This window comes from Aspergillus wentii (genome assembly GCF_001890725.1).
Source record: "Aspergillus wentii DTO 134E9 unplaced genomic scaffold ASPWEscaffold_6, whole genome shotgun sequence".
Lineage (NCBI taxonomy): Eukaryota > Fungi > Ascomycota > Eurotiomycetes > Eurotiales > Aspergillaceae > Aspergillus > Aspergillus wentii.
In genome coordinates, this window is record NW_024467837.1 from 151904 (window position 1) to 179329 (window position 27426).

The 27426-nt window shown below is 47.5% G+C and overlaps 17 protein-coding genes across 17 annotated transcripts; 6 read left to right on the plus strand and 11 right to left on the minus strand.

The window, feature by feature from the left end:
• The first annotated feature begins 110 nt into the window (after window positions 1-110).
• Window positions 111-1753, plus strand: ASPWEDRAFT_42668 (sugar porter family MFS transporter). The gene is made up of 2 exons (XM_040835839.1): window positions 111-208; window positions 252-1753. The coding sequence occupies exons 1-2, from the start codon at window positions 136-138 to the stop codon at window positions 1664-1666; spliced, it is 1488 nt and encodes a 495-aa protein (XP_040686328.1). The 5' UTR covers window positions 111-135; the 3' UTR covers window positions 1667-1753.
• Window positions 1703-2947, minus strand: ASPWEDRAFT_114706 (elongation of very long chain fatty acids protein; the record flags this gene model as incomplete). Its single annotated transcript, XM_040828516.1, has 3 exons — window positions 1703-2107; window positions 2185-2416; window positions 2487-2947. The coding sequence occupies 3 exons, from the start codon at window positions 2945-2947 to the stop codon at window positions 1703-1705; spliced, it is 1098 nt and encodes a 365-aa protein (XP_040686329.1).
• A 503-nt stretch (window positions 2948-3450) lies between these two features.
• ASPWEDRAFT_70336 (uncharacterized protein) lies at window positions 3451-4003 on the plus strand. Its single transcript, XM_040839120.1, has 2 exons — window positions 3451-3592; window positions 3645-4003. The coding sequence occupies exons 1-2, from the start codon at window positions 3461-3463 to the stop codon at window positions 3906-3908; spliced, it is 396 nt and encodes a 131-aa protein (XP_040686330.1). The 5' UTR covers window positions 3451-3460; the 3' UTR covers window positions 3909-4003.
• A 174-nt stretch (window positions 4004-4177) lies between these two features.
• Window positions 4178-6405, minus strand: ASPWEDRAFT_136973 (uncharacterized protein). Its single transcript, XM_040829358.1, has 4 exons — window positions 6121-6405; window positions 5806-6055; window positions 5367-5755; window positions 4178-5302 (listed from the first exon to the last, which is right to left on the minus strand). Exons 1-4 carry the CDS (start codon window positions 6355-6357, stop codon window positions 4559-4561), a joined length of 1620 nt encoding a protein of 539 aa, XP_040686331.1. The 5' UTR covers window positions 6358-6405; the 3' UTR covers window positions 4178-4558.
• Window positions 6406-6655: 250 nt separating this feature from the next.
• ASPWEDRAFT_174105 (cytochrome P450) lies at window positions 6656-8458 on the plus strand (the record flags this gene model as incomplete). Its single annotated transcript, XM_040831174.1, has 5 exons — window positions 6656-6697; window positions 6753-6903; window positions 6952-7433; window positions 7490-7733; window positions 7785-8458. 5 exons carry the CDS (start codon window positions 6656-6658, stop codon window positions 8456-8458), a joined length of 1593 nt encoding a protein of 530 aa, XP_040686332.1.
• Window positions 8459-8530: 72 nt separating this feature from the next.
• On the minus strand, window positions 8531-9406 carry ASPWEDRAFT_174106 (N-acyl homoserine lactonase family protein; the record flags this gene model as incomplete). Its single annotated transcript, XM_040831175.1, has 1 exon — window positions 8531-9406. The coding sequence occupies one exon, from the start codon at window positions 9404-9406 to the stop codon at window positions 8531-8533; it is 876 nt and encodes a 291-aa protein (XP_040686333.1).
• A 126-nt stretch (window positions 9407-9532) lies between these two features.
• ASPWEDRAFT_158730 (Zn(II)2Cys6 transcription factor) lies at window positions 9533-11823 on the minus strand (the record flags this gene model as incomplete). The annotated part of the gene is made up of 4 exons (XM_040829754.1): window positions 9533-9861; window positions 9905-10380; window positions 10422-11093; window positions 11138-11823. The coding sequence occupies 4 exons, from the start codon at window positions 11821-11823 to the stop codon at window positions 9602-9604; spliced, it is 2094 nt and encodes a 697-aa protein (XP_040686334.1). The 3' UTR covers window positions 9533-9601.
• Window positions 11824-13097: 1274 nt separating this feature from the next.
• On the plus strand, window positions 13098-14800 carry ASPWEDRAFT_185156 (putative oxalate/formate antiporter). Its single transcript, XM_040832066.1, has 3 exons — window positions 13098-13529; window positions 13578-13670; window positions 13719-14800. The coding sequence occupies exons 1-3, from the start codon at window positions 13256-13258 to the stop codon at window positions 14624-14626; spliced, it is 1275 nt and encodes a 424-aa protein (XP_040686335.1). The 5' UTR covers window positions 13098-13255; the 3' UTR covers window positions 14627-14800.
• Window positions 14801-15799: 999 nt separating this feature from the next.
• Window positions 15800-17293, minus strand: ASPWEDRAFT_29817 (uncharacterized protein; the record flags this gene model as incomplete). Its single annotated transcript, XM_040833329.1, has 2 exons — window positions 15800-16470; window positions 16525-17293. 2 exons carry the CDS (start codon window positions 17291-17293, stop codon window positions 15800-15802), a joined length of 1440 nt encoding a protein of 479 aa, XP_040686336.1.
• A 531-nt stretch (window positions 17294-17824) lies between these two features.
• Window positions 17825-19199, plus strand: ASPWEDRAFT_174111 (Zn(II)2Cys6 transcription factor domain-containing protein; the record flags this gene model as incomplete). The annotated part of the gene is made up of 3 exons (XM_040831176.1): window positions 17825-17974; window positions 18019-18336; window positions 18381-19199. 3 exons carry the CDS (start codon window positions 17825-17827, stop codon window positions 19197-19199), a joined length of 1287 nt encoding a protein of 428 aa, XP_040686337.1.
• A 40-nt stretch (window positions 19200-19239) lies between these two features.
• On the minus strand, window positions 19240-20288 carry ASPWEDRAFT_588928 (PhzF family phenazine biosynthesis protein). The gene has a single exon (XM_040838416.1). The coding sequence runs from the start codon at window positions 20241-20243 to the stop codon at window positions 19281-19283; it is 963 nt and encodes a 320-aa protein (XP_040686338.1). The 5' UTR covers window positions 20244-20288; the 3' UTR covers window positions 19240-19280.
• A 618-nt stretch (window positions 20289-20906) lies between these two features.
• Window positions 20907-21321, plus strand: ASPWEDRAFT_70344 (uncharacterized protein; the record flags this gene model as incomplete). Its single annotated transcript, XM_040839122.1, has 2 exons — window positions 20907-21076; window positions 21129-21321. The coding sequence occupies 2 exons, from the start codon at window positions 20907-20909 to the stop codon at window positions 21319-21321; spliced, it is 363 nt and encodes a 120-aa protein (XP_040686339.1).
• Window positions 21307-22212, minus strand: ASPWEDRAFT_589014 (uncharacterized protein). Its single transcript, XM_040838417.1, has 4 exons — window positions 21891-22212; window positions 21754-21836; window positions 21632-21703; window positions 21307-21582 (listed from the first exon to the last, which is right to left on the minus strand). Exons 1-4 carry the CDS (start codon window positions 21969-21971, stop codon window positions 21477-21479), a joined length of 342 nt encoding a protein of 113 aa, XP_040686340.1. The 5' UTR covers window positions 21972-22212; the 3' UTR covers window positions 21307-21476.
• A 713-nt stretch (window positions 22213-22925) lies between these two features.
• Window positions 22926-23150, minus strand: ASPWEDRAFT_90098 (ankyrin repeat domain-containing protein; the record flags this gene model as incomplete). The annotated part of the gene is made up of 1 exon (XM_040839586.1): window positions 22926-23150. A coding segment is annotated over one exon (225 nt), but the record flags the coding sequence as incomplete, so codon positions are not given.
• A 924-nt stretch (window positions 23151-24074) lies between these two features.
• On the minus strand, window positions 24075-24482 carry ASPWEDRAFT_116029 (ankyrin repeat domain-containing protein; the record flags this gene model as incomplete). The annotated part of the gene is made up of 1 exon (XM_040828626.1): window positions 24075-24482. A coding segment is annotated over one exon (408 nt), but the record flags the coding sequence as incomplete, so codon positions are not given.
• Window positions 24483-24910: 428 nt separating this feature from the next.
• ASPWEDRAFT_589041 (uncharacterized protein) lies at window positions 24911-25743 on the minus strand. The gene is made up of 2 exons (XM_040838418.1): window positions 25650-25743; window positions 24911-25573 (listed from the first exon to the last, which is right to left on the minus strand). Exon 2 carries the CDS (start codon window positions 25555-25557, stop codon window positions 25030-25032), a length of 528 nt encoding a protein of 175 aa, XP_040686343.1. The 5' UTR covers window positions 25558-25573; window positions 25650-25743; the 3' UTR covers window positions 24911-25029.
• ASPWEDRAFT_42681 (DsbA family oxidoreductase) lies at window positions 25538-26657 on the minus strand. The gene is made up of 3 exons (XM_040835840.1): window positions 26590-26657; window positions 25827-26531; window positions 25538-25773 (listed from the first exon to the last, which is right to left on the minus strand). Exons 1-2 carry the CDS (start codon window positions 26632-26634, stop codon window positions 25908-25910), a joined length of 669 nt encoding a protein of 222 aa, XP_040686344.1. The 5' UTR covers window positions 26635-26657; the 3' UTR covers window positions 25538-25773; window positions 25827-25907.
• Window positions 26658-27426: the final 769 nt, after the last annotated feature.

A 27426-nucleotide genomic window follows, 5' to 3' on the forward strand; every position in this document is an offset into this window, starting at 1 on the left:
TAATGGCGGGAAATAGACGAGCTGCTCCAGGTGCCGTCTGACTAGGTGAAAATATATATATTGGGGTACGCCGTTTCCATTCGCTGTGTCGGAATTGCTCCCTAGCAGCAGAGATTCCCAATTCCGCCATCCAAGATGAAGTCAATGTTCAAAAACTCCCGAGTCTACGTGCTCACCTCGGTGGCGTACATGGGATCGTTTCTATTTGGCATGTCAATCCCTCCCATTCACACATTATCTAACATGGACAGGCTACGACACCGGCATAATGGGCAGCGTGCTAGCCTTAGACAGCTTTAAGAAGGACTTCAATCTCCCTGTCTCCAGCACCGGCTTTTCAGATAGCAAAAATGCGGAAATTTCCTCGAATGTCGTATCCCTCCTGACAGCTGGCTGCTTCTTCGGAGCCATCGGAGCCGCATACGCCAATGAAAAATTTGGCCGTCGATACTCGCTCATGGGCCTATGCATCATCTTTCTCATCGGAGCTGCTGTCCAAACAGCCGGAAAAAGTACAATCGCATACATCTATGCTGGGCGGGTGATTGCCGGATTAGGTATTGGTGGGATGTCGTCGATAACCCCCGTTTACGTGGCGGAGAACTGTCCTCCGAATGTTCGAGGGAGAATATCTGGACTATTCCAGGAGTTCTTGGTAATTGGCGTTACGGTTGCGTATTGGCTTTGCTATGGGGTTGCGAAGGGTGTTGCGCCTTCGACAAAACAATGGCGGATTCCGATTGCTATTCAACTTGTTCCTAGCGGTATTATGCTCGTTGGACTCTTCTTTCTGACTGAATCGCCTCGATGGTTGATGAAGCAAGGCAGACATACCGAAGCCTCGGATGCATTGGCGTATATGCGCTGTGAAGACATCCACCATCCAGATGTACAGCAAGAGCTCGCTGAAATCCAAGCATCAATCGATGAAGAACTCAGTGCAACCGAAGGAACAACCTGGAAAGAAGCCTTCCTCCCAGGAAACAGACAGCGCTTTATGAATGCCTTCATAATCATGTTCTGGCAACAATTCACCGGCACAAACAGTATCGGATACTACGCACCGCAGCTGTTTCAAACGATTGGAGTAACCTCGACAGACACAAGTCTCTTCACAACAGGCATCTACGGCGTCGTCAAAGTCGTCGCAACAGGTCTCTTCCTTCTGGTCGGCATCGACAGAATCGGCCGTCGCTGGTCCCTGATCAGCGGTGGACTCTGGATGAGCGCGATGATGTTCATCATCGGCGCAGTCCTGGTGACAAAACCACCTCTCAACACCGGCAGCGTTCCTCCTGCGTCCATCGCAATGGTCGTCATGATATACCTCTATGTGATCGGGTACTCCGCCTCATTTGGTCCGATCCCATGGGTGTATATCTCTGAGATCTTCCCGACCCGACTCCGCGCGTATGGAGTGGGCATGGGATCGGCTACCCAATGGTTGTTTAATTTCGTGGTTACGCGCTTCACTCCAGCTGCGATTAGCAACATTGGATGGAAGACGTTTATCATGTTTGGTGTTTTTTGCTTCGCGATGGCCGTTTGGGTTTTTGTATTTGTGAAAGAGACGAAAGGGAGGGCGTTGGAAGATATGGATGAGTTGTTTGGGGGAAAGAAGAACGAGGAGGTTGAGAAGGGTACGCGTGATGATAGTGTCCATTAGCATGTATTATACTAGAGACTGGGAATAACAATAAGTCTAGTCTTTAGCCTTAATTCCCCCCTTTGTATATGACTCGATGAAAAACCGCACAAAAAGCAACAGTAAAGGCAAAACATATACCGTTGTCAATACAACAGTCAGCGCCTCACCACTGTCACTCAAGCAGGGAGTTGCAGCAGTAGCCACTACTCGGGTCACACTATCAGAACCTCTGGTTGAGGGAGGATTATACTCCATGCGCGAGTATGACCCTGATTCCCAGCTGTTGCTGTGGTCGACCGGCTGTGCTGTAATATCCAAGGGAACATGATACTTTACGAAGAGATAGCTATAGCCCCAAACGAAGCCCGTCAAGAACTGCGCGATTTGGATAGTCGTAAGAGATCGTTTGATACTCATGGGGACGGAAACACCAAGCGAGTGAATGGTGAAATACGAGTACTAAAGGTACATAAAAGTTAGTCATAGCACGCCATGGAAGGATTGTTAACAGCAATACAAAGTAGGGAAGTACGTACCATCAAAGTATGAACCGCAGAATTCAAGACAATCCCAACCAAAGACGCTGGGGATTCATATTTCATCGTTGCCCATCCGCAGATGATCACTCCGGCATGATGATACGTTTGTAGCGTTGAGCTCTTTTTCCCTCGTGCGAGAATGATCATCGTATCCAAGACTTCGTAAAACTTGGAGATGTAGAAGACCCAGCCTATGTACCCGGATCCTTCTTCCCAGAGACTTTTTGCACTTGCTAATTCAACCCACGACAGACAGACGTCAGTTATTACTTATACTCTGAAAACCTCGATGGCGAGACGAGATTGACTCACTTCGAAGTGCACTCGAGTCAGTCTCGCACAGCATTTCCGCCACATGCGCATAGTAATTGGGCTCTCCCGCTGGCCAGCAACCTTTCAGCGCTTGGCATGTGGTGAACAAGGTCCATGCAGAAAATAGTGCCAGTAGAGCATTGTGCAGTATGACCAGAGCTCTAAATGTAGATGTCTTACTGAAGGCCCACGGCTGATACCGTCGACTAGCATTGAGCTGATTTAGAGAAAGGACCGCGGTAACATATATCGCAATAAAGGTAAGGGTAGATTTGAGGTCGAGGGAAGCGTGGAAGATATGTGGGTTTATAGTGAATGGCCGAAGCAGCGACCTGGTCGATGAGTCTGGATATGCAGGTATGGGTGTCTTGCGTTGGCTGGGAGGGAACGAGAAGAGTTCCCGTGGCGGGAGGCCGAATTGGATACTGGGGACGGTGATGAAGTCCATAATGTGAAGTAATGATGGAAAACCAGTTAGTCCGGCTGGATGATATATTTAATGGAGGGCACAGTGTCGTTGTATTGTTATTCTTGAATAGGGAGTTGCAGTAGGATCGTGTGGTAGTATGCTATGGTAGTAAACGTATAAAGAGTGGAGATCTGTCAACGTCTAACGTATCCACCTGTCAATGACCACACGTAGAGATCATGGAACTTAAAATTAGAAAGTCCTGTCATAGACGACACCTATATATATATATATATAATTGCGGGAAAAAAGATCATTCCTTACTATTCCGGCGACGGGTATTGTTCCCGCTTACTTTTGGAGCCTTCAATTTAGGTAGCCATTATCGACGAAAGGACATGTACTAAGCTGTACTTGGACGAACGAACCACTAACTCGCCGGTATCATCAATATGTGCCGAAATTTTTCAAGTTGTTGATTTCCCACAAGTGGAATCAGTCATTTCCAATTCCAATGAGCAGAAAGTCGGCCACCGCCCGACACTCGCTGGAATGGCCGATGGTCATTTTTCTGGTTGGGGTCCCTCTAGTCGCTTCGATCATCTTCTGGATTCCTTGTTTTTAAAAAGACCGTCCTATTTATGTGCTTCTTTGGCTTTTTACGGGGGATTTGCATTACGGTCGGTGAGTGGCCCTAGGGGTCAGGAAATAGAACAGTCCTCAAGCTGAGAAATAGGCTATCACCGTCTCTGGGCACACAAATCATACGCGGCTAAGCCCTATCTTGAAACTACTGTTCGCAATAATCGGCGCTGGTGCTGGAGAAGGCACGATCAAACAATGGTGTCGCGATCACCGCGCCCACCCTCGCTACGCCGACACGGATCACGATCCATACAATGTACAAAGGGGGTTCTTTTATGCGCACATCGGCTGGATTATATTCAAGAAGAGCCCGAAATCTACAGGGAACTATTACGACTGGCCATGTGGATATTAGCGATATCAATTCCGTCGCCCATCTAATGGGCTCACAGCCGTTTCAATCGACTAAACCTCCTCCAGATAATCCGTTCGCCGCGGTATTGACCCTCGGTGAGGGGTATCATAATATCCATCACGAGTTCCCGATCGATTATCGAAATGGGATTCGATGGTATAACTATGATCCGACCAAGTGGACGAATGGTTGTTGGCTCGGATTGGACTTGCCAGCAATCTCAGACGATTCCCGCATAATGAGATTGAGAAAGGGAGGTTACAGAAACGGCGGGAAAGGCTGGAAAGGGATTGTCAGCTAGTAGATTGGGGGTTGCCAGTTGCCGCATTGCCTACTATGGAGTGGGAAGAGTATCGACAGAGAGCGAGAACGGGGTGTAATCTGGTCGTCATTAAGGGGATTGTTCATGATGTCTCGAATTTTGTGGCGGAGCATCCAGGGGGTCCGATGATAATTACTGGGGCAATTGGGAAGGATGCAACAGACATGTTTGCGGGTGGACTGTATAGTCATTCTAATGTGGCTAAGAACCTTTTGGATGCGATGAGGATTGCTGTGATAGGAGGGGAAACATGGAAGGCCTAGTGAAACGCTTGGACAAATGTATATAAGAACATTTAATACTTGATCTAGCATGTAGTATTCAATCATCACGACTTCTCCATCACTTCCTGTTTCGGTTCCATCGATTCAACATCCCCATTAGATCCGGATTCTTCCCTTCCGGTTACATTACCAGGTCCTAGGCTATAAGACCTGACAGCCAAACTCACCAACAACGCCGCCCCCGAGCAAGCACACATCACCGGCCACAGCATACTCAACGCATCCGCATACACCTGGATCAGCTCCGATTTGCGTGGCTCCTGATCCGGAATCGCTTTCAAGGATTGAACCATCGCCGCCGCTCCAGTGCTGAGCTTCGCCGTCAACGCAGCGAGACCAGCATTTTTATCCAGCTTTTGCTGGAATATATTATCGAATGTGGCCCCTCCGACAGCAACACCAATGGACTGGCCCAAGGAGCGGAAAAACGCAAAGAAACCCAGCGCATGCGAGACTTGGTCCGGGGGAATATTCGCCTGGACTGCAAGATTGGTGCTGGTGAAGAGGGATCCGGTTCCTAGACCGACGACAAGATTGATAAGAACCCATTCGTAGGTCGGAGTGTCGACGTTTAGCAGAGTGAGCAGTCCGAGACTGGCTGTTGTGATGACCCAGCCTGCCCAGAGAGTGCCGCGGTAGTGGCCGGTGATGCTGATCAGCAGTCCAACGAGACCGGCGGAAATACTGATGGTGAATGTTTCTGGGAGGAGGGCGACGCCGGACATCAGGGGGGAGAAGGACTGGACTGCTTGGTAGTAGAGGGGGAGGTAGTATAGAAGACACCAGACCTATTTATCTGGATATTAGTGATTCTGGAAATACTTTACTCTTTGACAAGATTCGGCAACATACCACGATTCCATGCACGAATGTCTGAAAGTAAATCAATCTCGTATTCCAATGACGGAAAATACTTCTCAATAAAAAGGGCTCTGTTGCAATGAACATCTCATAAATCACAAACACAATCAGTCCCATTGCCCCGACCAACAGAGGCACCAACGTGTGCCAACTGGACCAGGGAAACATCTCCCCGCCCCAGGTCACTGGGATGAGAAAGCTAGCCATCGAAGGTATGAAAATGGCGAAGCCGATCCAGTCTATGTGGGCAAGCTGCTTCTTAACACTCTCACCATCTCCTTGCATTGTCTGAGGTCGGCAGGATTTCAGAGAAATGAAGATCAGAATGAGTGAAGCACTGGCAAGCGGGAGGTTCAAGGCAAAGATCCATCTCCATGATTCTATACAGCAGTCAGATATATTGTCTAACCATAGAGAGATGAGAACATACTCTCATGAGCAAGAGCACCGCCGACAATAGGCCCACTGACACAGCCTACAGCCCACATCATACTCAACAGGCCAAGCCATTTCCCACGCTCTCTTAACGGTGCCAAATCTGCAATGAGAATCTCCGACAGGGTGAGCAATCCCCCCCCTCCTGAACCCTGAATCGAGCGAGCAGCAAGAAGGACGCTAAAAGATCCAGAGCCTGTGGCAACGGCAGCCCCAGCCAGGTAGAGCAGGGCGCCAAGAATGAACTGTTTGTAGTAGTTGAGTTAGACAACTTCAAAAGGTACTGCTTAATTCTGATCGAGGTTCTTACCAACGGCTTTCGTCCGAAAGTATGAGAAAAGATGGCAAATGGGGGCTGAAAGACGGCAGAGCAGAGGAGATATGACGTGCCGGACCAGAAGGCCTGCACGTCTGTGCCGTGGAATTGGCTGGTGATCACAGGGAGAGCATTGCTTAAACTGGTGCCACTGAGCGCTACAGTGAGCGATATTGTGGCCAGGGCGAGGATTGTGAGGGCAAAGCGTTGCCTATCGGAGATGGCTAACATTTTCAAATGTGTAGCTGTCCAACATGGCTAAGACAGTAGCACTGGAACACTAAATATTACCTGAGCGGAGTAGAGACCATGAAAACAAGGACCAGGGGCAATGAATGATGGTTTCATATCAGAATAAAATTAAATAACCTTGGCCAGGTCAAGTAAAAGTGTAATGGGCTACCACCGTAGCATTTGTTTCGTCCCCTCTATATATCCGCATGCGTCGACAGGGGAAAACTCTCAACCACACCACTAAAACACCATTTCTGACGCCTACACATAATGTCCATTCAGATTTGTCTTCATAATGCTAATATTACTGAGTGCTGGCCTTCTGGCCATAGTATATGTATGCAATTCAACCCTTTTTCTTATCATCTGCTGATATCTGTTGACCAACGTAGGTCCTCTATGGCATTGTCTACAGACTCTATTTGCACCCACTAGTCAAGTTTCCAGGCCCATGGCAAGCCGCCATCTCCAATTGGTATGCGGCCTTTCATGTCTGGAGAGGTAACTCGCATCTTATGATATGGGATGGGCATCAGCAATATGGTAAGGCAGTAACCTAGAGTTGAGTGCTGTATATTAACACATAATCAGGGGACATTGCTCGATGTGGCCCAAACTTCCTATCCGTGAATACACGGAGTGGAATGGCCACCATCTACGCGACAGGAGCAAATGTCCGCAAAGACGACGGTTATATGGTCATGAGCGCCAGTTTGCACGCGCCCAACACCATCAGCAGCATCGATAAACAGGCACACGCATTTAAAAGAAGAATCCTGTCTCAAGTTTTCACTGCTTCGGCCTTAAAGGGGGTTGAAGATCGGATTCTGCTCCACACAAGGCGGTTATGTGATATGCTCTATAATGACACTGCGGATTCTATAATCAGCGACAGTCCTGTCGACTCTAAGAGTAGCTGGGGGCCAACCAAGGACATGGCAGCTCTTTCTGACTACGTCGCCTTCGATGTTATCAGTGATCTCTGCTATGGCAAGAGTTTCGGGATGCTTGAATCGGACAGATATCGCTCCATTACCAAGATCACTACGATGCTCAGCCGTCGGAACGCAGTGGTAGGGATAGTCTGCCAGTCAACTTTGTCACTTGTTTTACTGACAAGACTCTCTAGTGTTTTGTTCAATCAAAGCTATGGCGGTATAAGCTAGACCGCGTCTTCTTTGCGTCTCTTCTCTCTCCGATCAAAGACTTTGGTGCCTGGATCAGACAGCAGGCCAAAGCCCGCACCAAACTCGGGAATGATGTTCCTCAAAAGGACTGCTTTCATTACATGCTCAACGCCAAAGACCCCGATACTGGTCAGCCTTTCACTGAGAGAGAACTGTGGACGGAATCTTTACAGTTGATTGTAGCAGGTATGGACCTTGCCCTTGAATCTGTTGTCTCTCATTTCTGACAAAAGGCAGGATCCGACACTGTCGCAGTCGCCATGAGCTCAACATTTTTCCATCTAGTTCATAACCCTATAGCATTGGCTACGCTCACCAACGAGATTCGCTCTTGTTTCCAAAGCGAGGAAGATATTCTCCTCGGTGTTCAGCTCAACTCATGCACCTTCCTGCGTGCATGTATCAATGAGTCTTTACGCCTGTCACCTCCGTTTGCAGGCCTCCCCACACGTCGTGTTCTCCCCGGTGGCATTACTGTCGACGGCCACTATATCCCAGAGGGAACTGTCATCGGCACGCCCATTTATGCAATCCACCATGATGAACGGTATTATTGTCGACCCTTCAAGTATGCGCCCGAGCGGTGGATCGAGGAAGACGGAGACCATGACGATACACTTAGCAAACAAAATATCAAGCTAGCCAAGGCAGCTTTTTGCCCCTTCAGCATCGGACCCAGGTCATGTGTGGCCAAGAATATGGCTTGGGCGGAGCTGACTCTGATCATCGCACGGATAGTATTCCGGTATGACATGCGGCTTCCACCGGAGCATGCCGTCGATGAGCCAGAATGCTGTGGTTGGCTGGATGGTGAGACGGAGAGGAGCCCGGAGTATCGGCTCAAAGCTTGGATAGCCTCCGGACGAGAGGGGCCTTTGATTCAGTTTCGACCGAGATCGGATTGCTCATAGTGTCATGTCTAGTAATTGTGTTATGGTATGATCGGATATATTTTCTCTTCCTTGGCGATATAAATATGTTTATCAAGGGCGATAAACCACACTGTCCTTTAGCAGACGTGGTGTATTCACGTCATGACTCGGCAGCACCACCACATCTTCCATCGTAGCAAACTCCTTCATCAGCTTCAAACTCTCCAACGCACGCATAGGATCATCATTAATCCCATCCGGCTCTTCCTTGTCCAATAGATCCAATCCATATGTCGCATCACCAGGTAGTAGATACGTAGTCTCCTTCCCGTCACTGCTCCCGTATACGATCAACGCCACATGCCCAGGAACATGGCCAGATGTATCAACCGCGACAATCTTCCCATCAGCCGTAATAGGATACGACTGCTTCCAAGTACCAACGGTGCGATCGTGAAAATCGTATATGCGAGGTGAAAAGTTTTCTGGCCAATGCGCCGGTGTTGCGCCTTCGATGCTGGCGAAGAAGGGGTGTTCACCGAATGCCTTCCAGTGAGGTTTGCTGATGTAGATTGGCACTTCTGGTGCTGCTTTGGCAAGGTCCTCTAGACCCCCGGCATGGTCATTGTGCAGATGGCTGAGTACGATAGCTTGTAGATCGCTGGGTTTAATGCCCTCTTCGGCAAGTTGTTCGACGATTCCATCTTCGTGTTGGATGGTGAATTCACTCAGAACGCTATTGAAAATTGCCACACGGGGAAAATATCCTGAATTATTGCAGCATGGCGACTGGCCTGTATCGAAGAGAATAGGACCATCAGGATGGTGGATGATGAAGACACCGACGGGGAGTGGTTCCGTCCAGTTGCGATCTGTCAGTGAGCGGAGGCGGCGGATGAGGGTGTAGCTGTTGGCAGGCTGGGAGCGCATTGAGGGGCGGATGCGAACAGTGCCTGTTGTTAAGAAGGTGAGGGTGATATTAGACATTTTTCTTATTCCTTAGTATTGTTCAATAATGATGTTGTCAGATAGATGCGGATGTAGTTTAAAATAAAACAAGTGGAGTCAGTCGGGAATATAAAACTATCCGACTCGGCGTGCAAACCATCCACTCCCGCCACTTTCTGCAATGATTGACGGCCACCTTATGCGTCTGCATTGTGTATATCGATAATGCAGACATTAATTTCCATCAAGTGTATCATTCAATGCTTCTTCAACATGTTTGGGAAGATAGAAGTTTCTACTCAACCCAGTCCAATCAATCCCGTCTAGTCGAACCAGAGCCAGATTCATCAGTTCAGTTCCTTGGCTCTGGCTTCGAAGTGCCTGTTTCCACATATGCAGCATTCGTCTAGCTCTGATAGCATGGTCTTTAGACGGTGCTTGGACGATCAACAGCATCATAAAACTAGACACAGTGGCAAACCCAACTCGAGACCCTACATCGTTAGCATCATCACCACAGAATGAGTAGATACATACAAGAATACCAAAACCCAGCCAGATCACTGCACGCCATCCTCATCACAAGGCGAAGCATCGTAGCTGCACAATTCTCTGCCGCTTTGAGAACTGCATTTCCAGTTCCGTTCTCATCGGACATGTCGATCGCCGGAACAGGCTCTACCTCCTCTGCTTCTATGATCTGCGATATATAGTCATCTACTATATTCATGAATGGCTTTGGATCTTCTGTTTCTTCGAAGAGTGGAGGCGGGGTGGCTGATCGGACCATTGGGCGGAGGAGAGAGCGGAAAATGAAGACCTCGAGGAGGATGTAGGCGAAGTGTAGACAGGGTGATTGAGGTGTGCCGTCGACGGTGGTGAAGAGGCGAGTTTGGAGCTTCAATGGAGGGGGGAGATAAGAGTACCATTCTTTCAGCTTCTGCAGGAGAGATCGAGCTGTGTTGAGAGAGTCGGGGAAGTTGGAGGAGAGGCGTTGAGCAGCACGGAGGGAGCTATACATGTCAGTACGGCCTATACAGAAGAAGCAACATACAATAGAGAGTGCTGCACATCATCTGCTATTCGTGACAATCGTGAATAGTGCTGGAATTGAACACCATCAGACATCGCATCCGGTGTAAACAGGAATCCAATCTCATCGCGCCGAAAGTCCTCGTCATCGAGGTTGGTCACATCCCATTCATCATTGCGGATATACGGAGGTCTCCCTAGTAAAAGGCTTCTCCATTTATCTTCAGCATATAGAGCCCACCATAATCTTCTGCGTAATCGCTTCTCCCAGGCTGGAAGACCCATCGGTCGACATTCCAGTGTAAGACCGAGTGATGTCGCCACTCCGACTAATAGGCCAACTAGCGACCAGACGAAAGGACTGTCTGCAAGGGCACTTTGGCTGCCTTTGGTGGGTTTGTGGAGGTATAAAAGACCAGCTTGTAAGACAGACAGATGAGGTGTGTGTATTTCTTCGAGAAGGAGCTCAAGCACCATCCGCCATAGTTGATCGCTCGGTGGTTCAGAATAAGCATTTATCAAACAGAGGTATTCATCAAACTTGGCGAATGGCTGTGCGGATGCATAAATAGCTGCGAGTAGATGAACAGGAGTATTTCGAAGAGTGTCTTGTTCTGGTAGACTTCGAGAAGCAGTGAATCCGAATTGCGATCGAGAAATGACAGGCAGATTTGGGAAGACAAATTTGGCAAATCTGCAGTTATTAGCTTAATCTCGTATATGCAATCGAATTCATACAATGCCACCAGTCTCTGTCCATATTCTAATGGAACTAGAGCATCCAATTCCTCTCTAAGATGCTCCCGTTTAGGAAATCTCGTCTGCTCTTTGGTAGAATCATACAACTGGTCGGCCGCGACAAGAAAATGCACCGGTATTTTCTCTTCCAGCGGCACTCCGCCGGCATTTCGGAAATGAACCTGATGAGACAGTATAAATCCGAGGTTGTCAAACCTGCCGTGTCGCAGTAACCAAGGGTCTGACTCTCCGGAAGCACCGATAACCTGTGAAGTAAAGCCCTTCAACTGATCCAACGTCTGGATAGTTTGACCAGTAGGTCTGCCTGGTGACTGAAATTGTCCCGAGATGGACTCAAGACTCTCAAATGGGTGCGACTCAATGGAGGGCTCGATGGGGAAAACATGTTCCTGTGATGGGGTTGGGTCGTGTGCAACAATAATTGCATTATCCTGCTGTGCATCAATCGGCGTCACATCACTAGAAGCCGACAATTCCACATCCATCATCGTGGATTCAGGACCCCCAAATGAGCAATGGATACCAGCAGCCTGGCATCGTTGGCAGATCCCGCCACCCAGTGCATCACATCTCAACTTTTTCCGACGACATTGATCGCACGGTGGATGGCGTTTCGAACGGTAGGGGCGGGTATATTTCTGACTTGACTGACTCGGGGATGCCATGGATAGTAGAATAGAGTGTGTATTCGGTGGAGATAGAATTCGGCGATCTGATGCAGCTTTAATGGTGGATCAGGGCGACTTTCGGATGTTCGGCGAACTCGTCGTCTGATGCAATTCGGGTGGGCCAGCGGTGTTGGTGAAAGGCGCCCTATGAGAGGAGTCGTTCCCCGACAGGCCAGATGCTCTTTATTATTGTTGTCATGCAAATAAAAGGCAATCTGAAGTTTTATATGCGAAGTGTTGTCTGTCCTGGGCTTTTCAATCAATGCACATCGTAAGCTGGAAGCGCAATATATGATAACTAGATACCTTTTACCGACCTATTTGATATTTTCGATTATAAATAAGTTGTTGCGAGAAAGCGCTTGCCGAGTATGTTTTCCACAGATGCCAGTGATGAATAGGTTCCACCCCTCAATATACTCGGTTATATCCATCTCCATCACCAGCACAATGACTGCTTCTCCCCCGGGACATCGCCAGCTCCCTCAATCCCAATATGATCTCTCGCCATACTAGAGCGTGGACAACAATGCGCTGCAATAGCAGATCCGAGGCATGCGATCACTCTTGAATTATTGCATCGTGGCTGATTTATGTCATGTGCAGGACTCTCTTCATATCGAACAACGGCTTAGAAAATGCCAAAAGCCTCCTTTCCAGATACAAAACGGGAGAGATCTGTATTATGAACCCTGACCTCTGGCAAGCAAAAAAATTAGTCGACTCGACACTGTATCCTGATACCGGAGAGGCTGTTCTTCTTCTGTATTTCAAATAGATCTATCGCTCAAAATATTCCATTTCATGTTGAATTGAAACAGTGAATTGTTTTATTTGCACCGTGACGTAGACTGCAGGGCTGCAGCAAATATATATCTCGGTAAACCCCCAATGCTCCTGTTGCTATTTTCGGATTTACGCAGATGATTCACACATGTCTATCTACAACTGCAAACCTCAGACAACACATCCCACCGTGCATCTACAATATTCTAGAAGTGTAAGATCGACACCATCGCCGGACTGCTCCATCACTTCCAACAGCATCTTCGGCGACCATTCTGGGTCCAGCTCATCGACCAATCAAATGCCACAATCCCCGAATATCAACATAGCGGAGATAAGCTGCCCAGTTTTCTATCTTTCGGGCAGTCAAGGCCTTTATTCCCTCTTTTGGTTTTCGATCTACCTCTCCTGAAAAGTAGAAGGGAGCTCCTACTATTCACCCACGTCAAGGACAGGAATGGTCACGCCATTCGAATTCCCTCGGATCGTCTTGTCCGCCTATGGATGATTTTTTATCTGTGGGTCATTCAAAATCTGAAATTCGTACTTGATAAAGGACAAGCCCAAGCCGACTCTCGCTCTCATTTTCAAGTCTCTATCTTCCACTCGCACATCGCCAGCGGACTGTAAAGACAAGATCAATATGACGGACAAAGAAGCGATCGACTCGAATCTCCCGGGCACGCCCGATGTCGTGGATCAACCGAAAAGCGACTATCCAGAAGGAGGTCTTCAGGCGTGGCTAGTCGTGCTTGGATCATGGTGCGCAATGATCCCATCCATGGGCTTGTTGAACAGTCTGGGTGTATTGCACGCTTGGACGAGTAACCATCAGTTGAAGGGCTACTCGGAGTCAAGCATCGGCTGGATCTATGGTGCATATGGATTCTTCCTTTATATCGGAGCAGCTCAAGTTGGTCAGTACTGCATGCTGCATTTAACAGACGAGGCGCTAATACAGTTAGGTCCGATATTTGACGCGTATGGGCCGAATTATGTGGTCATCCCCGGGTCGATTGGGATAGTGGTTTCGCTCATATGTTTCAGTTTCAGCACTGGTGTGTACCACGTCTTCATGTCCTCCCACAAATGCTGAGATATTGCAGAATATTACCAGATCTTCCTATCGTTCAGCGTTCTCGGTGGTCTCTCAGCCTGTGCCCTCTTCACTCCAGCTGTATCGGTAGTTGGCCACTGGTTCAATATTTGTCGAGGCCTTGCCACGGGAATCGCATGCACAGCCGGAGGTCTGGGGGGTGTGATTTTCTCGGTCATCATTCTCTTTGCTGCCCCGAAGATAGGCTTCGCATGGGCGATTCGCATCATCGCACTGCTGAGTCTTATTCTCTGCGGGATAGCATGTCTTCTTGTCAAAACGCGACTACCTCTGAACAAAACGGCGGGCGGATCGGTCGACTTTAAATCATTAAGAGATGTTCAATACGCGGCCACGACAGCCGCCGTGTTTCTCGTTGAATTCGCCGTCTTCATCCCTATTACCTATATTGCCTCGTATGCTGTGCATGTCGGAGTGAATGATACACTCGCATATGCCTTGATCGCATTCCTCAATCTTGGCGCTGTCCCTGGCCGCTTCCTCCCTGGCTTACTCGCCGACAAACTCGGGCGCTTCAACGTCATGATCATCACGGCACTCGTGTGTTCCATTTTAACACTTGCACTCTGGCTCAAAGCTGGAAATAATTTAGCAGCTATTATCTGCTACTCCGTCCTCTTCGGTTTCTGGAGTGGTGCCGCTATCAGCCTAACGCCTGTGTGTATCTCGCAGGTATGCGCGACCGAGGATTATGGGAAGAGGAATGGAACGACTTTCACGATTGTGAGTATTGGGACACTTACCGGTATCCCGATAGCAGGAGCAATTCAACAAAGAGATAACGGGGAGTACGGGGGACTCATTATCTTTGGTGGTGTGTTGTATCTGGCGGCCACGGTTGCTTTTGTGTTAGCAAGGGGTGTTTGTCGGGGGTGGTCGTTGAAAACTGTTTTCTAGTGCATTACATAGAGGATTTACTGATAGACCTGAGTATTATAACTATTGATATCTTGAAGGTTGAAGGATATACGACTTGAATAGACTTTGTGTGGTATAGAGAAGCGCAAGAGTTAACCATCATACAGCGTCACCCGCCCTTTCCAAGGCTGATCTGGGCATAAGACATTAATCCACCCACATAGTGAGAAGAATATGAATATTTTCTGTATATTTAAGCGCTTCCACTAATCATATTGCATGATGTACCCTCCTGAAACCAAGTATCTGACGAGTCAGCCACCCAGCATCCGAAAGGGCAACACCCGGCAAGGGCAACGACCCCTCTCGTCAATGCAATCCCTCGTTTGACGATCCCCCTCCCTATTCCAAGGCATTATAAAAGGCCCCAGGCAGTATGCAAAACCCCAATAGAAGCTTTCAGTGTCCTGTTACCCCGCTTACTGAAGAATGCTGCATTCTCTCGGTTAGTTTTAGGATGTGCACCAGACCAAGTTCAACGTCAAGAATACACGCGTCCAGGAATACATATACCCAACAACAACGTCTTGTTGATAACAATGTTCTTCTTATTTTTGATCATATATCCCGACTACGGGGAGGCGACGATGCCAGCCAAACGGATGAAGATGACTTTCAAATCGAAGATGCAGTCTATATTCAGTGTTCCTAAATCAGTACCCGTCAGTCTAGTGGTTGGGAAGGGGTCGGAGGAAACGTTGGTTCCTGAGTGGGTTTATTCTACGGATATATTGTTGAACTTCACTGATAGATATAGCAAAGCCCCGAATGTGACTGTCACAGTGAAAGAAGTTGAGGACTCCGAGCCGAGCTATCACTACAACGGTACATTTACTGTGCATCCCTTGATGGTCAAAAACTGACCACGAGTAGGAGACCAGTGCTTTGGATCTTGTTGCAGAAGGAGGTACAATCGGGCTTCTACATCGAGTACGTATTGTGGTGATGTCCTATGCTATTTCTGTCCTATACTAATGAATATAGGTGAACAATGCTTTGCTACCTGCTGCCGTTGACCAGCATCACCTTGATAAGAGACAGCTATTCTGGCTATTTTGGCTATCTCTTAGTTTAGTCACTATCTAGGTTTCCAATGAAACGAATGCGACCGAAATCCAACGCTCGCTGTAAATAGAAGAAAGACAATAGAATTCAACCGTGCATTGCCTCAACCTTGGTCTCCTGTTGTATCTGGTGCAAAGACACGGGATGAAGAACGTGGTTCTTCAATTTCAGATGTTTGATAACGTCCGCGTGGGACTTGATGGTGTAGGATGGGATCTGGGACACTTCAAGTGCAAGGTCATGCTGGACTGCTACCGATTTCCAAGTCTCGATGACGCGCGGTTGAAACTTCAAACCCCACGAAGCCTTCCAGGAAAGTGTGGTAGAACTGTCCGTCACATAGTAACCAAAGATGCATCCATGCCCTCGACCGCCATTCCATATCTCCATGGTCTTTAGTTTGGGCATTTTCTGTGTTGCAATGCCCGCTTGATTCAGCAAATCGTTGATTTTGACTGGATTCTCGGTAGAATGTAGTGTTTGTGAAGTCAGGGCTAACGAGACAAGATTAAACGCAGTCCATCCAGGTATGCATCCTCCGAAGAACTGTTTTGCATCCACAAGAAAGGAAGCCGAGAGTCGTTCAAGGGTAAAACATGCGAGCGCTAAAGCGTCTCCTAGTGTCCAAAAGGTGCGTCGGGAAGGATTGTAGTCGCGATAGTCCTGGCTGAATCTCAGGTTGAAGTTTTCGTTGAAGTCCTCAAATAATGTCAGGCATTTGATAGTGTCTGAGTGGGACAGAAACACCAGCGCGTTCCCTACAGTATGATTCTGTTAGCTTTTGTCACCTTTGCAGACACAACGAGAATTACCCGCGTCAATTCGCTCCTGTTCTGACTCCATAGGCGATCTCCAGGGTTCATAATGTAGATATTCGAGGTTGGGAAGGCCTTCAATGAGTTTATGAACCGCATATGGAGAGAACTGACGGCGGCTTTGGCGACGTATGAGGAATGATGTGACAACATCGACTTTTGGAAGCGCCTGTCCATATTTGAGGTTGATATAACGTCCAAAGAGACGCATGATTTCCTTGCTTGTAGGGACAGTCTTTCTCTGCCCATTGTGCCAGCCGTGGAATGGATCGTGGGGTCCCTCTGTCTCGTGCAGATATAATGGATTTGAATACGCCTTGCTGTCGAAATCAAGATATTGAAAATGGTGTCTGGTATCACTGGTTGAATGGACACTGATTTCCAAAGTCAGTCCTTTGCTGTCGCGGTCTTCGTCCATCTTCCATTTGCTGAGTATAGTGAACAGCTTCTGTATAGCAGCCCGGATTGTGGCTTCATTCAACTTCCCTCTATCAGGGTGTTCATAGTCCTTGCAGGTTGGACAGCCATATAATCGAACTCGGACACGAAGCCAAATGTGTCTGATAAACCTTCTCTGGCGAACAATGTTCCTGAAGTCCTTCAGGCAGTCTTGATGCAGTGTCAATCCGTAGAAATTCTTTCTCTCAAAGAATGAACACCAGTCCTTGGAGACTCTGGCATATCTCGACAAGATAGATGGATCCTCAGCGAGTATCTCCCAGACCATGACTTGTATCTCTGGAGGCAAAGAAGGCCAGCCCGCCATGGTGTCTCAGATAGCTTGGAGGTTGGATGCCGTGAGATTGGAGATGTTGAGTCTGGTTGTGGATTCAACTCTGGACTGGTGAATTTACGTCTTGCCTTGGTTTCAACTTCCTATTGAGACCATCTTGATGGTGAATCAACACCGTTCATTTATGCATCGCCTTACTCTCACTTCACTGGCCATCTATTCTGCACTTCCCCTTTATTCCACACCCACCATTATATCCACTGATAAATATTACCACCACTTCTGGTTATAAGAATAATGTCTCTCTGTCCGAACTTCTTTATTTCTCACTGTCCACCATAAAATGTGTTGTCTGGTCCATGTCGACGCCCCGTTGCACTGCCTCGTATTTTGCCACGTGAGCGGCTGATCTGACTTCTTTCTAACCTTTGTCTCCTTTCTCAATCCTCCTCACAACATGGAGAGATTACGGACATCTAATATTTTTTTCATATGAAAATGAGCACTATGGTATCAAAGAAGCCCCAGAATCCTGACTCTAGCAGTCACCTGAAATTCATCAACATGGCCCCAGTGAAGGCGGTTGAAAAAGCCCCCAAGTGGCAGACTGTCTTTCAGGTGAATGAGACGCCTTCAGACCCCGTATATCACCCCCGTCGGGCTCATAAAAAATCTCGATCGGGGTGTTTGACTTGTAAGAAGCGACGCCTTAAGGTATGCTCTTTCTATTGCTCCATTATTTGTCTAATAATGTTTAGTGCGATGAAGCGAAACCGTTTTGCAACAGATGCCAAAAAATTGGTCTTCCATGCAGTTATTCTGCGCCATCGAAATCCTCAAGTCACGGTAGTGAGGCTGACAAGCCGGATGCAGTCATATCGTCATTATCACAATCTTACATGACAATGAGGATTGAAGATGCACTGCAGACTGATTCATCATTCAGAGAAGCAAACTCAAATATCTCAATCAGCGTTCTTGCTTTGCAGAATTTCATCAACTGTTCGACAGAAACGATTGTCAACCCCATGATCCGCCAGGTCATGAAGAATGATGTGATACATGTCGCCTTTTCTGTATGTCAACCATGAATATACTGCATCTCTTCTAACTGAGGTAGAATTCCTATCTCCTACACACAATTATCGGTGCTGGTCTCCTCCACATCAACCGCAAGTCACCACCTACTCCAACGCGTCGGGTTGCGGAAGCATATTTCTGGCAGCAAGCGATACAGCGATATCAAAAAGCTCTCCAAGGCAAAGTCAGTCAGGATAACGTAGACGCTCTGCTGTCGACATGCATGCTCATGAGCGTCAATTCTCTCTGTCCTGAGAAATTCAGCCCCTCCGATTCCTGGGTTCTATCCCCCAAACCAGGTGCGATGAATTGGCTTTGTCTGCAAAGTGGCCTTCGGTGTATCTTGGAGCTCGCGGATCCGTATATTCCTGGCAGTATCTGGTACAACGCGTTCAAAGAAAGTCAGAAAATCGAAGGCGCTATTCATGATGATCGAGTTGGTCGGGCAGATCTCGATCCGATACTGGCAGATCTATGCGACATTGATGACTCGACGACTTCGGATAGCAATCCCTATCACAGTCCAGTTCAAATGGTCAGTATTATGATGGGGTTGGAAAGGAATGCGATCAACTCGGGTGTTTTTACCACCTTTGTGGGTCGATTGGAGCATGATTACCTTGATCTTCTTAGAGAACGGGACGAGCGTGCTTTGATTCTGCTGGCATATTGGATGGGTCTGATGTGCTCTGTCTCCCAATGGCAGCCATGGATTGAAGGGAGGATACGAGGTGAATGTGTTGCCATCTGCATGTTCCTCGAGGGCAGTCTTGATCCACGAATACTCGGGTTGCTTCACTTTCCTGCGACTGCTTGTGGATATACATTAAAGGAATTACAATGGTCGTTTTCATGTTGATTATACTTGATTGTTTATTTATAAGAATACCCAATTTCATTTCTCTAACCACAACCCCGTCCCATCAATTATTTAGGAACTCTATGCATCTGGAACCAGAATCCTCCCTTCAGAAACCTTGACTGCAGTCCCCTTTAGCTCAACACTATCAATCTGACCCTCCTTCACCACAACGCCAACTCTTATCTCACTTGGTCGCCCCATCTCTACACCTTGTCGAAAATGATACTCAAACTTCCCTTCTCCCCCATCCTGCAATGTCAAATACGCAGCCAGACCACTCGCCGCGCTTCCCGTCGCCGGATCCTCCAGGTTCCCGCGAACACCCCGTGTTCGAAGAACCGTCTTCCTATCATTGCAAGAGTCAGTATCTCTAACAAAGAAGTACTGGACACAGATACCATTCTCCCAGCCTTCATCTTGGTAGCCGGAATTGACCTGGATGACCTCCCCTCCTGCTGCTGTTGTCACGGCAGATAATGCAGTAAGCGTTGGTAATTTGATATGCACTTGGCTCATTCCATTCACTATCGACACAACAGGAAAGGAAATCGAGCTCTCCCCTGCCTCATCGGTAGGAAAGAAAGGCGCCAGCGATGGATGCAACCTCAGCACCTCGCTCAACGGAAATCGAGCAGCGTGAACGCGCACATCGTGTGCAATTTTCGCAGAAACAACATTCGAGTTGCCGCTTTGTAATGAAATCGGTATTTCGCCCGATTTAGTCAATAGAACTCGAACGGTCTTCTTATCCTGCTCGGTAGAATGGCATAAATGCCAGGCAGCAGCACCTATCGTCGGATGACCAGCAAAAGGAATCTCGCATGTTTTGGTGAAGATGTCAATTGTACGTTTCGCTCCATTTCCTTGGTGTATGAAGATGGTTTCGGAGAGATTAAATTCGCGAGCGATGCGTTGTTTCTGTGTTTGAGTTATGCTGGCAGACTTGGATTTCTCTGGGAGAAAGACAGCAGCGACTGGGTTTCCTGAGTATGGCTTGGAGGTGAAGACATCCAGAGTCACGAATGGGAGGTGTTGTGCCATGGTTTACAAAGGCTTTAGCTAGATAATCAATGTTGTGTAATGTCTACATGCTTCCAAAATATGATGGCAAGACCTCTAAATAAATACTCTCTGTGCTTCCAGATGCCAACTGGTACCTGAATAGATGTAGATTAAGTGAGTCATCTGCTGTCTTATCTTATCATGGATGATAGTCATGACAACAAAGAAACAACAAAGAACCTTTCTCCGAGTCTCCAAGATTACTCTGTCAACTTTCGTGGTAAATTGATTGTATAGACTCCCGTATAAATTTTATATAGATACTACTCATTGAGTTATACTAAACTTTCTTTAATACTTTTTGATTAATCAAGCCCGAGCTCAGTTACCCTTAGGCTCTTTTAATATCGATGTTCTCTCTGGGCGGAGTTCACAACCGGGCCAAATATATATTCATTTGATGCGGCATTCCGGTTAATAGAAACCACCACATAATTTTTTGTCTTGTGTGTAATTGAGAAAAATAGAATTGATAAAAATATAACTAGCATCAGAATGATCAAACACCAACAACTAAATCAAAATGAACAGGCTCAGGATCTGAGACATCCGCCACTAAGCGAATGTGGCGGTGCAGCATCCCAAAAATCAGCCTTGGGATAAAATCATCACGATCCCCTTTTCACCGAAAAACTAGCAATCATGGCCTCCCTATCGGATCCAGATCCAGAGAAGCAGAATACGGAATCGCCATGTCCAAATGTGGAAAAAGGACCCAGCCAGGGCAGCCAAAGCCAACCCTCGGAGGCGCCCAGACGGCGAGGGTTTAAGGGTCAGATCATAGCACCCACGATTTACGCCCACCCGATTAAGTATGTGTTTCAAGTATATCCAGGAGATAGAATTGCTAACTAGATTATATAGAGGGACCATCGTATATGTTGGTACCCTGGTTTTGTTCTACAAAGGCTGCAGATATCGCGGAGGAGATAAAAAGACTTGTCGGATTGAAACCAACCTGTTTCGAGACCTTATTTTTATTGTTCTCATGGCCCTCATCGGATGGGATATTCTGATGAAACGGAGGGCACAGAGAAGAATTCCACAAACTGCCTAACATCATGTTGGCTAGTTGGCTACACTGGAGAATACCTTGAGCACGTTCAAAGCGTTGCAAGACTATAGCACTGTCCATTTCAACTACAATACACTGCCATCTATATCCATATCCATTACCGCATTATAATCAACTATCTCATATACGACGTTCATTTAAGGCTGGGGGTCAACACAGTTAACGCTACCGCTGACAAAGCGACTTTGGAAGTTGTGCTGGCCAGGCTTGAAGGTGGTAGAAGCGCCCTGGCATTCTCTCTCGCTGTTTCTTGTTAGTAGATATCATTGTGATTATTCTGCAGAAAGCATACCTGAAGACTTTGCAGCGGGGATCGTGGCCACCCTCGGCATTGATGTTGAGAACAGTGGTCACGCCAGCGAAACTATATCTTGTTAGGATGTGTATCATATGGGCTTGTTTTGGTGGACTCACGCAGGCGAAAGGGAACCGCAGGTGCCGTTGTAGGCGGTGATGAGCTGGGGCTGGGTGACGTTCTTTTCCTGGACGAAGAGGACCTAGGCATAGCATTCAGTTAGTGAATGTCATGAATGGTGGAGATATGTACATACCTCAGCCAAGGGGAGCTCGAGGGCAACAGCCGAGGAAGCAAAGGCCAGACCGGCAGCAGCGAGTGTAGCGAAGAACTTCATTTTGATCGATATAATTGAGGAGTTTGAACAGCTTGAAGGATGCGATGAAGGTGTCGGTTGATAGAGAGCCGAGGAGGGCCGGAGACGAGTCTTTATAATTTTTGGCCAGTCCTCTTCATACCAAGTCTGGCGAAGTCATCATAATGATCTTCAGCTCTGCTCGCCTTGAATTGTCCAGTCACAAACCAGAACCCAACCCGAATCGCAAAGCGAAACCCCAACACTGTCAACTTGGGAAATATACCCGTCAATCACCACAATTGAGTTCTGCTTGAGTAATAGTTGATGTTTGCTTTTCATCGTGTAACTGTGCTCGCCATGCATATTATTGGCTGAGATGATGCTATGCTCCACCTCAGCCAGCTGTATACCCAATCACATTTCGGCTTCATGCGGACTCGATCGGGACCTTGATCAAACAAGCAATGCCTGATCTCCGTAAGGCTGGGTTAGATCCGCTGTGGATGTAGATCTGTATTTAGAATGGCAGTCCATTCGAGCCACGACCACAGCTTGTGTTTGCTTTTGTCTACCCCGTGCGGACATCCGCGTCGAGATTCTGCATGGACGCCATCCCTGCTCTTCAGGTACGCCGACCACACGACTTGGAGTTGGTGTGGCAATAGCAGAACGTGGTGGGAGTTCAATTCACAATGGACACTTTTTATAATGTGGATAATAACGGGGATGTTCGACCTGCAGCAGAATGTATTCAAATTGAAGTAGACATCACGCAAAGCAAATGTCATTCATTCATTGATGTGGTCCTCCCCACAGCTAAAACAATTCAAGGATAAAATGGTAAATCATGAGGAACAACCAATAGTGAGATTTCAGGTATGACACAAACACTGTGGCCATGTCCTCGTCTATTCCACGACGGGCTACTTGTTGATCAGTCGTCGCATCCTCATCTCGACCGGGCACCTTCGTGTCATGCTCTGCCCCTGCATCCAAAAGCACTCGGACGACCTGGGCGAAGCCGTCTGACCTGGCTATATATAGTGCTGTCCGTCCCTCAATATCTCGGGCGTTGATATCGACCCCATACTCGAGGAGTACCTTTGTTGTTTCCACACATCCTTCAACACTGGCCTTGTGAAGGGGTGTCTGTCGACCGTGGAGAGTAGGAAGTATCTTTGCGCCATGCTCCAGAAGCGCTCTGGCTATTGGACCTCTGTTTTCTTTGTTTCGATTAAAAGCCACATTGTGCAGTGGCGTCCAGCCTTCCCTGTCGGGGATATTTGTATCTGCGTTGGATGCAAGGAGTAGTTTCACCACTTCCACGTTGTTATACTGACTGGCAAGATGTATTGGCGTACATCCGTGATTATCGAAAACATTCACATATGCATCTTGTGCAAGAAGCAGCTGCATGGTTTCCACGTTTCCGTACCGAGCAGCACGATGTAGCGGTGTCCATCCGGCATGGTCAGCAAAGTTTAGCTTTGGGTTGTATGTCATGAGAAGCCTGATCGCTTCGGTATCCCCAAAGCGAAGAGCATGTTGAAGTGCTGTCCATCCATCACAGTCGCCTGCGTTGACATCGATGTCATGTGCAAGCAATAGCTCCATAGCTTCCAGACTGCCCCCGTATCGAGTAGCGTGGTGCAATGCCGTCCATTCTATACGATCTGTAATACGAACACTCGCATTGTGCGCAAGAAGTAGCCTAACACTTTCAGTATCGCCAAAGTGAGCCGCAAAATGCAGTGCTGTCAGTCCGTGCTCATCCTGTGCGTTGATATCGACGCCTTCCTGCAGAATCATCTTGACGACCTGCGCAGTGGAGAATTTGCAGGCCAGGTGAAGCGCAGTCTGTAACTCGTCATTCTTCATATATACATCTGGGCCATGGCTTAATAGCAGCTTCGCGTGCTCGGGGCTAGACTCGACTGCCTGCATGAGTGGTGACCATCCGTATTGGTCTTTCGTGTTGACATGGGCTCCTTTCTTAAGCAGTAACTGTACTATATCCGTGCTTGACTGCCCGCAGGCCATGCTCAAAGGTGACTTGAATGCATTATTCTGTATGTTGACATCGGCACCATGGTCCAACAGCAACTTTGTAACCGCTGAGGAGTTATATCTCAAGGCACACAGCAATGGTGTCCATCCATATTGATCTTGCGTGTTAACATCTGCTCCTTTGTCGAGTAGTGCCTGTACAACATCGAACGTAGAGTACTGACAAGCGATGTCTAGTGGTGAGTGCAATGTGTTGTTTTGGATCCTGACATCGGCACCATAATGCAGCAGCACCTTGACAACCGCTGAAGAATTATATCTCACAGCACAGAGCAGCGGAGTCCATCCATCGTCAGTTTGCGCATTGATATCCGACCCGTGGCTGAGTAGCTGGTATATCGCATACTTGGTCCCCTCATAAGCCGCTTCATGGAGCGGGATCGACTCAACACAATTTCTGGCTCGAGTGTCTGCATCATTCTGGAGAAGGACATCCACCACTCTATCATGTCGACGCCTGCATGCTAAATGCAGCGCCGTCATGCCCGTTTCTTCTGACTTGCTGTTAATATTCGCTCCTTGAGCCAGCGCCTGCTTGACCATGGCCACGTCACCGCTCTTGGCTGCGTCTAACAGTTGCTGATTCCATGGTGCCTTGCTCTCTTCTGGCTCGGAGCTCTCGCTGTCAGGTATAGGGATAGCCTGAGCCTCCGATAATGGGATTTCTGTCAGCGGTAGGTGTGCTTCTTCCAGAGGATCTGGCGTGGTGGTAATATCCCTCGGTCGCGCATCGTCTTCCACCATTTCCTGTAGCTCTCTCCCTCCATCGTCGCTCGGTCGCGGCTCGGACATTTTAGCGCAAGCTGATCGATAGTTTTGTACGCGCAGTTATATGTGTGCAAGTCACGGATAAAAAGGTGAGATGGATATGAGATCCGGAAGACGGAGAAATCGGTGTGGAATACGGTGTGCTGGCCATGAACACGCTGGCCAGGCGTAAGCCACGCAAGTACAACACAGGGTCTGATAAATACAAACTCCATATTATGGGCCCTTGAGCTGGCTATTTATCATTTACATGATTCTCTGTCTAATCCAACTCCTCACCCTCTGTAGAATTGCGCTTCCACCATCGCCAAATCGTCTGGCACCAAAACACCGTTTCTATCGTACCCAGGATCCCAAAGACGATGAAGATAAATATTTTGGTATTTTTGTTTATTCCTAAGGCTTCAAAGGAGAGAGAGGCGAATACTTCGTTGTCTGGTGAACTGGTTGTGGGTCGACTTGGAGGTTGATCAGATTGTTTGTGGGTAGTAGTATTATTATTATAAGATAAATGACATTTTGATGAAAATGAGCGATTTAGTATAGACTGAGTGGTTGTATGGCATGATCGCTGGATGAGGCCATGTTGGAGTCTGGATATTGGTAGAGGGAGGTGGGTTCGTGGGAATAGCGACATGATCAGATTGTCAAAAATAAATCCGGATAACGAATACAAATGATGCGGGGAAGAAGGCTGGCTATTTATATGCCTGCTCATGCTGTCACACGGTGGAATGTTTTTCCAATGCATATCGTCGTTATCCTCTGATCCCTGTTGATATCCACGCATTCTATTGGATGATTCACTGCATCTTCATTATATTTCGATTCAATCTATACTGGTTGTTCACGGTGTCTGAACGAAGAGCATACACATTATACCTTCAGATATGTTTGATGGCAACCTGATAATTGTTGAAAAATCAGCCTGTCAGGACCGCTGTCCAGATGATGAAATTCGTGATGCTAAAACACTGGTGATGATGATAGCACTGTAATATATCGTCTTCATGGAATTAGAACTCGGACATTTGCTATTCAATTGTCACTGATCCTTACATTCAATTCGATAGACTTATCCATGTTATATGAGTATATACCGCCATATATACACCTCCAGAATCAATGAGTGTATCAGTACTATGAAGATCCTGAATCTTTCACCTGTGCAAAAATCTCCATAAAGTCCGTCGACTCTTGCGCCCCCTCAAGTCGACGTATTCCTTGAATGATAAACACTGGGACTGAGCCGAATGTCTCTTTATTCTTCTGAGCCTCCTCATCCACCGTACTACTGCCAGAACCGTTTAAATACTCTTCCACCTCCGAGGCATCCAGCCCTGCATCGACAGCAATTTCAAAAAGGAGTTCCCGTGACGAAATATCCCTCTCCAACTCGTGATACGCCTCAAATAGCTTCTCAACAAGCGCATTCGTGATATCCTCGGATTTGGTCTGACTCAAATGAATGAGTCGATGCGCATCACGCGTGCTCCCAATTCTCCCTCCCCATTTGAAGTTGATTCCAACGGATCGCCCCAGTTGAGACATCCGCTGTGTCAACGCCGTCCGTTGTTCTGGCCTCATCCCGGCCAGCTTCTTCTCGGCCAGTTCACTCTTTTCGATACTGTCCGGGGAGGAGGTGTTATAATCGAGATAATACGGCCGCCATGTGATCTGAAACACATCATCGCGTCCGCCCGGATAAGTCTTTCTATACAGGGCGATGGCCCTGTCCAGCCTCCGCTTCCCAATGTAGCACCACTGCCCACGTGCCTGTGTTAGTTTGCGTGATTGCGTCAGGTGGTAGATGCAGCCCTACTGCACAAACAATGTCGGAAATCACGTCAATCCCGAGGATGACCATGGTGGAATATTTCGGACGAAAAGTGCTCAAAGATGATGTATTCAGAAATGAGTCTGGGTGAAGCGGGGGAAACGAAAATAGAATCGAGGCGGAAGTCGGCAGCGCTAGATGTCGATCATCGCCAGGATTCGGGTGCGAGGCTTCACTACCGAGCCAATGGGGTTAGGCAGCATTGCGAGGCACTGGCGTACAGGCTCTGGAATGGGAATACTCTATTAGAAGATATTTGATATATCGAATTGAACTATCTAGTACTATGTATAGAGTTATCTCAGTGAAGAAATCGACGGAAAATTGTAAGTATTGTAGAAGAATTGTGTTTTCCTTTTTTATTGCAATTCTTCAGCTAATAATATGTAGAACGTGAAGAGTGGCTAGACTCGATCCGCCACAAGTTTTGATGCATCAAGATCCTGATATTTCTGTAGATCACATACAATACCTTGTAGAAACTTGTACAAAACAATGAATGGTGTGATTCGAATCCTATTAACCGGACAAACGTTGCTAGTCCCTGGTTCACAGCACGTGTTATGACATTATAATGATGACTTTCCGGGTAGCAAAAGCCAGTCAGCAGAAAGCGTCGACCATATGCCCAATAGCTGGAATATGTATGGATAAGGAGTTTTCAATTGGATAGTATCCACTAGTTGCTGAATAATATCAGAATTGGAATAAGCAAACTTGATGTTGCCTGTGCTGGCGGTGGTCCGATTTTTGGTCTAACTCAATTATAAGTGGCCAGGCACATCTACAGTGCACAACCTAACATGATATGGAAAAGGCACA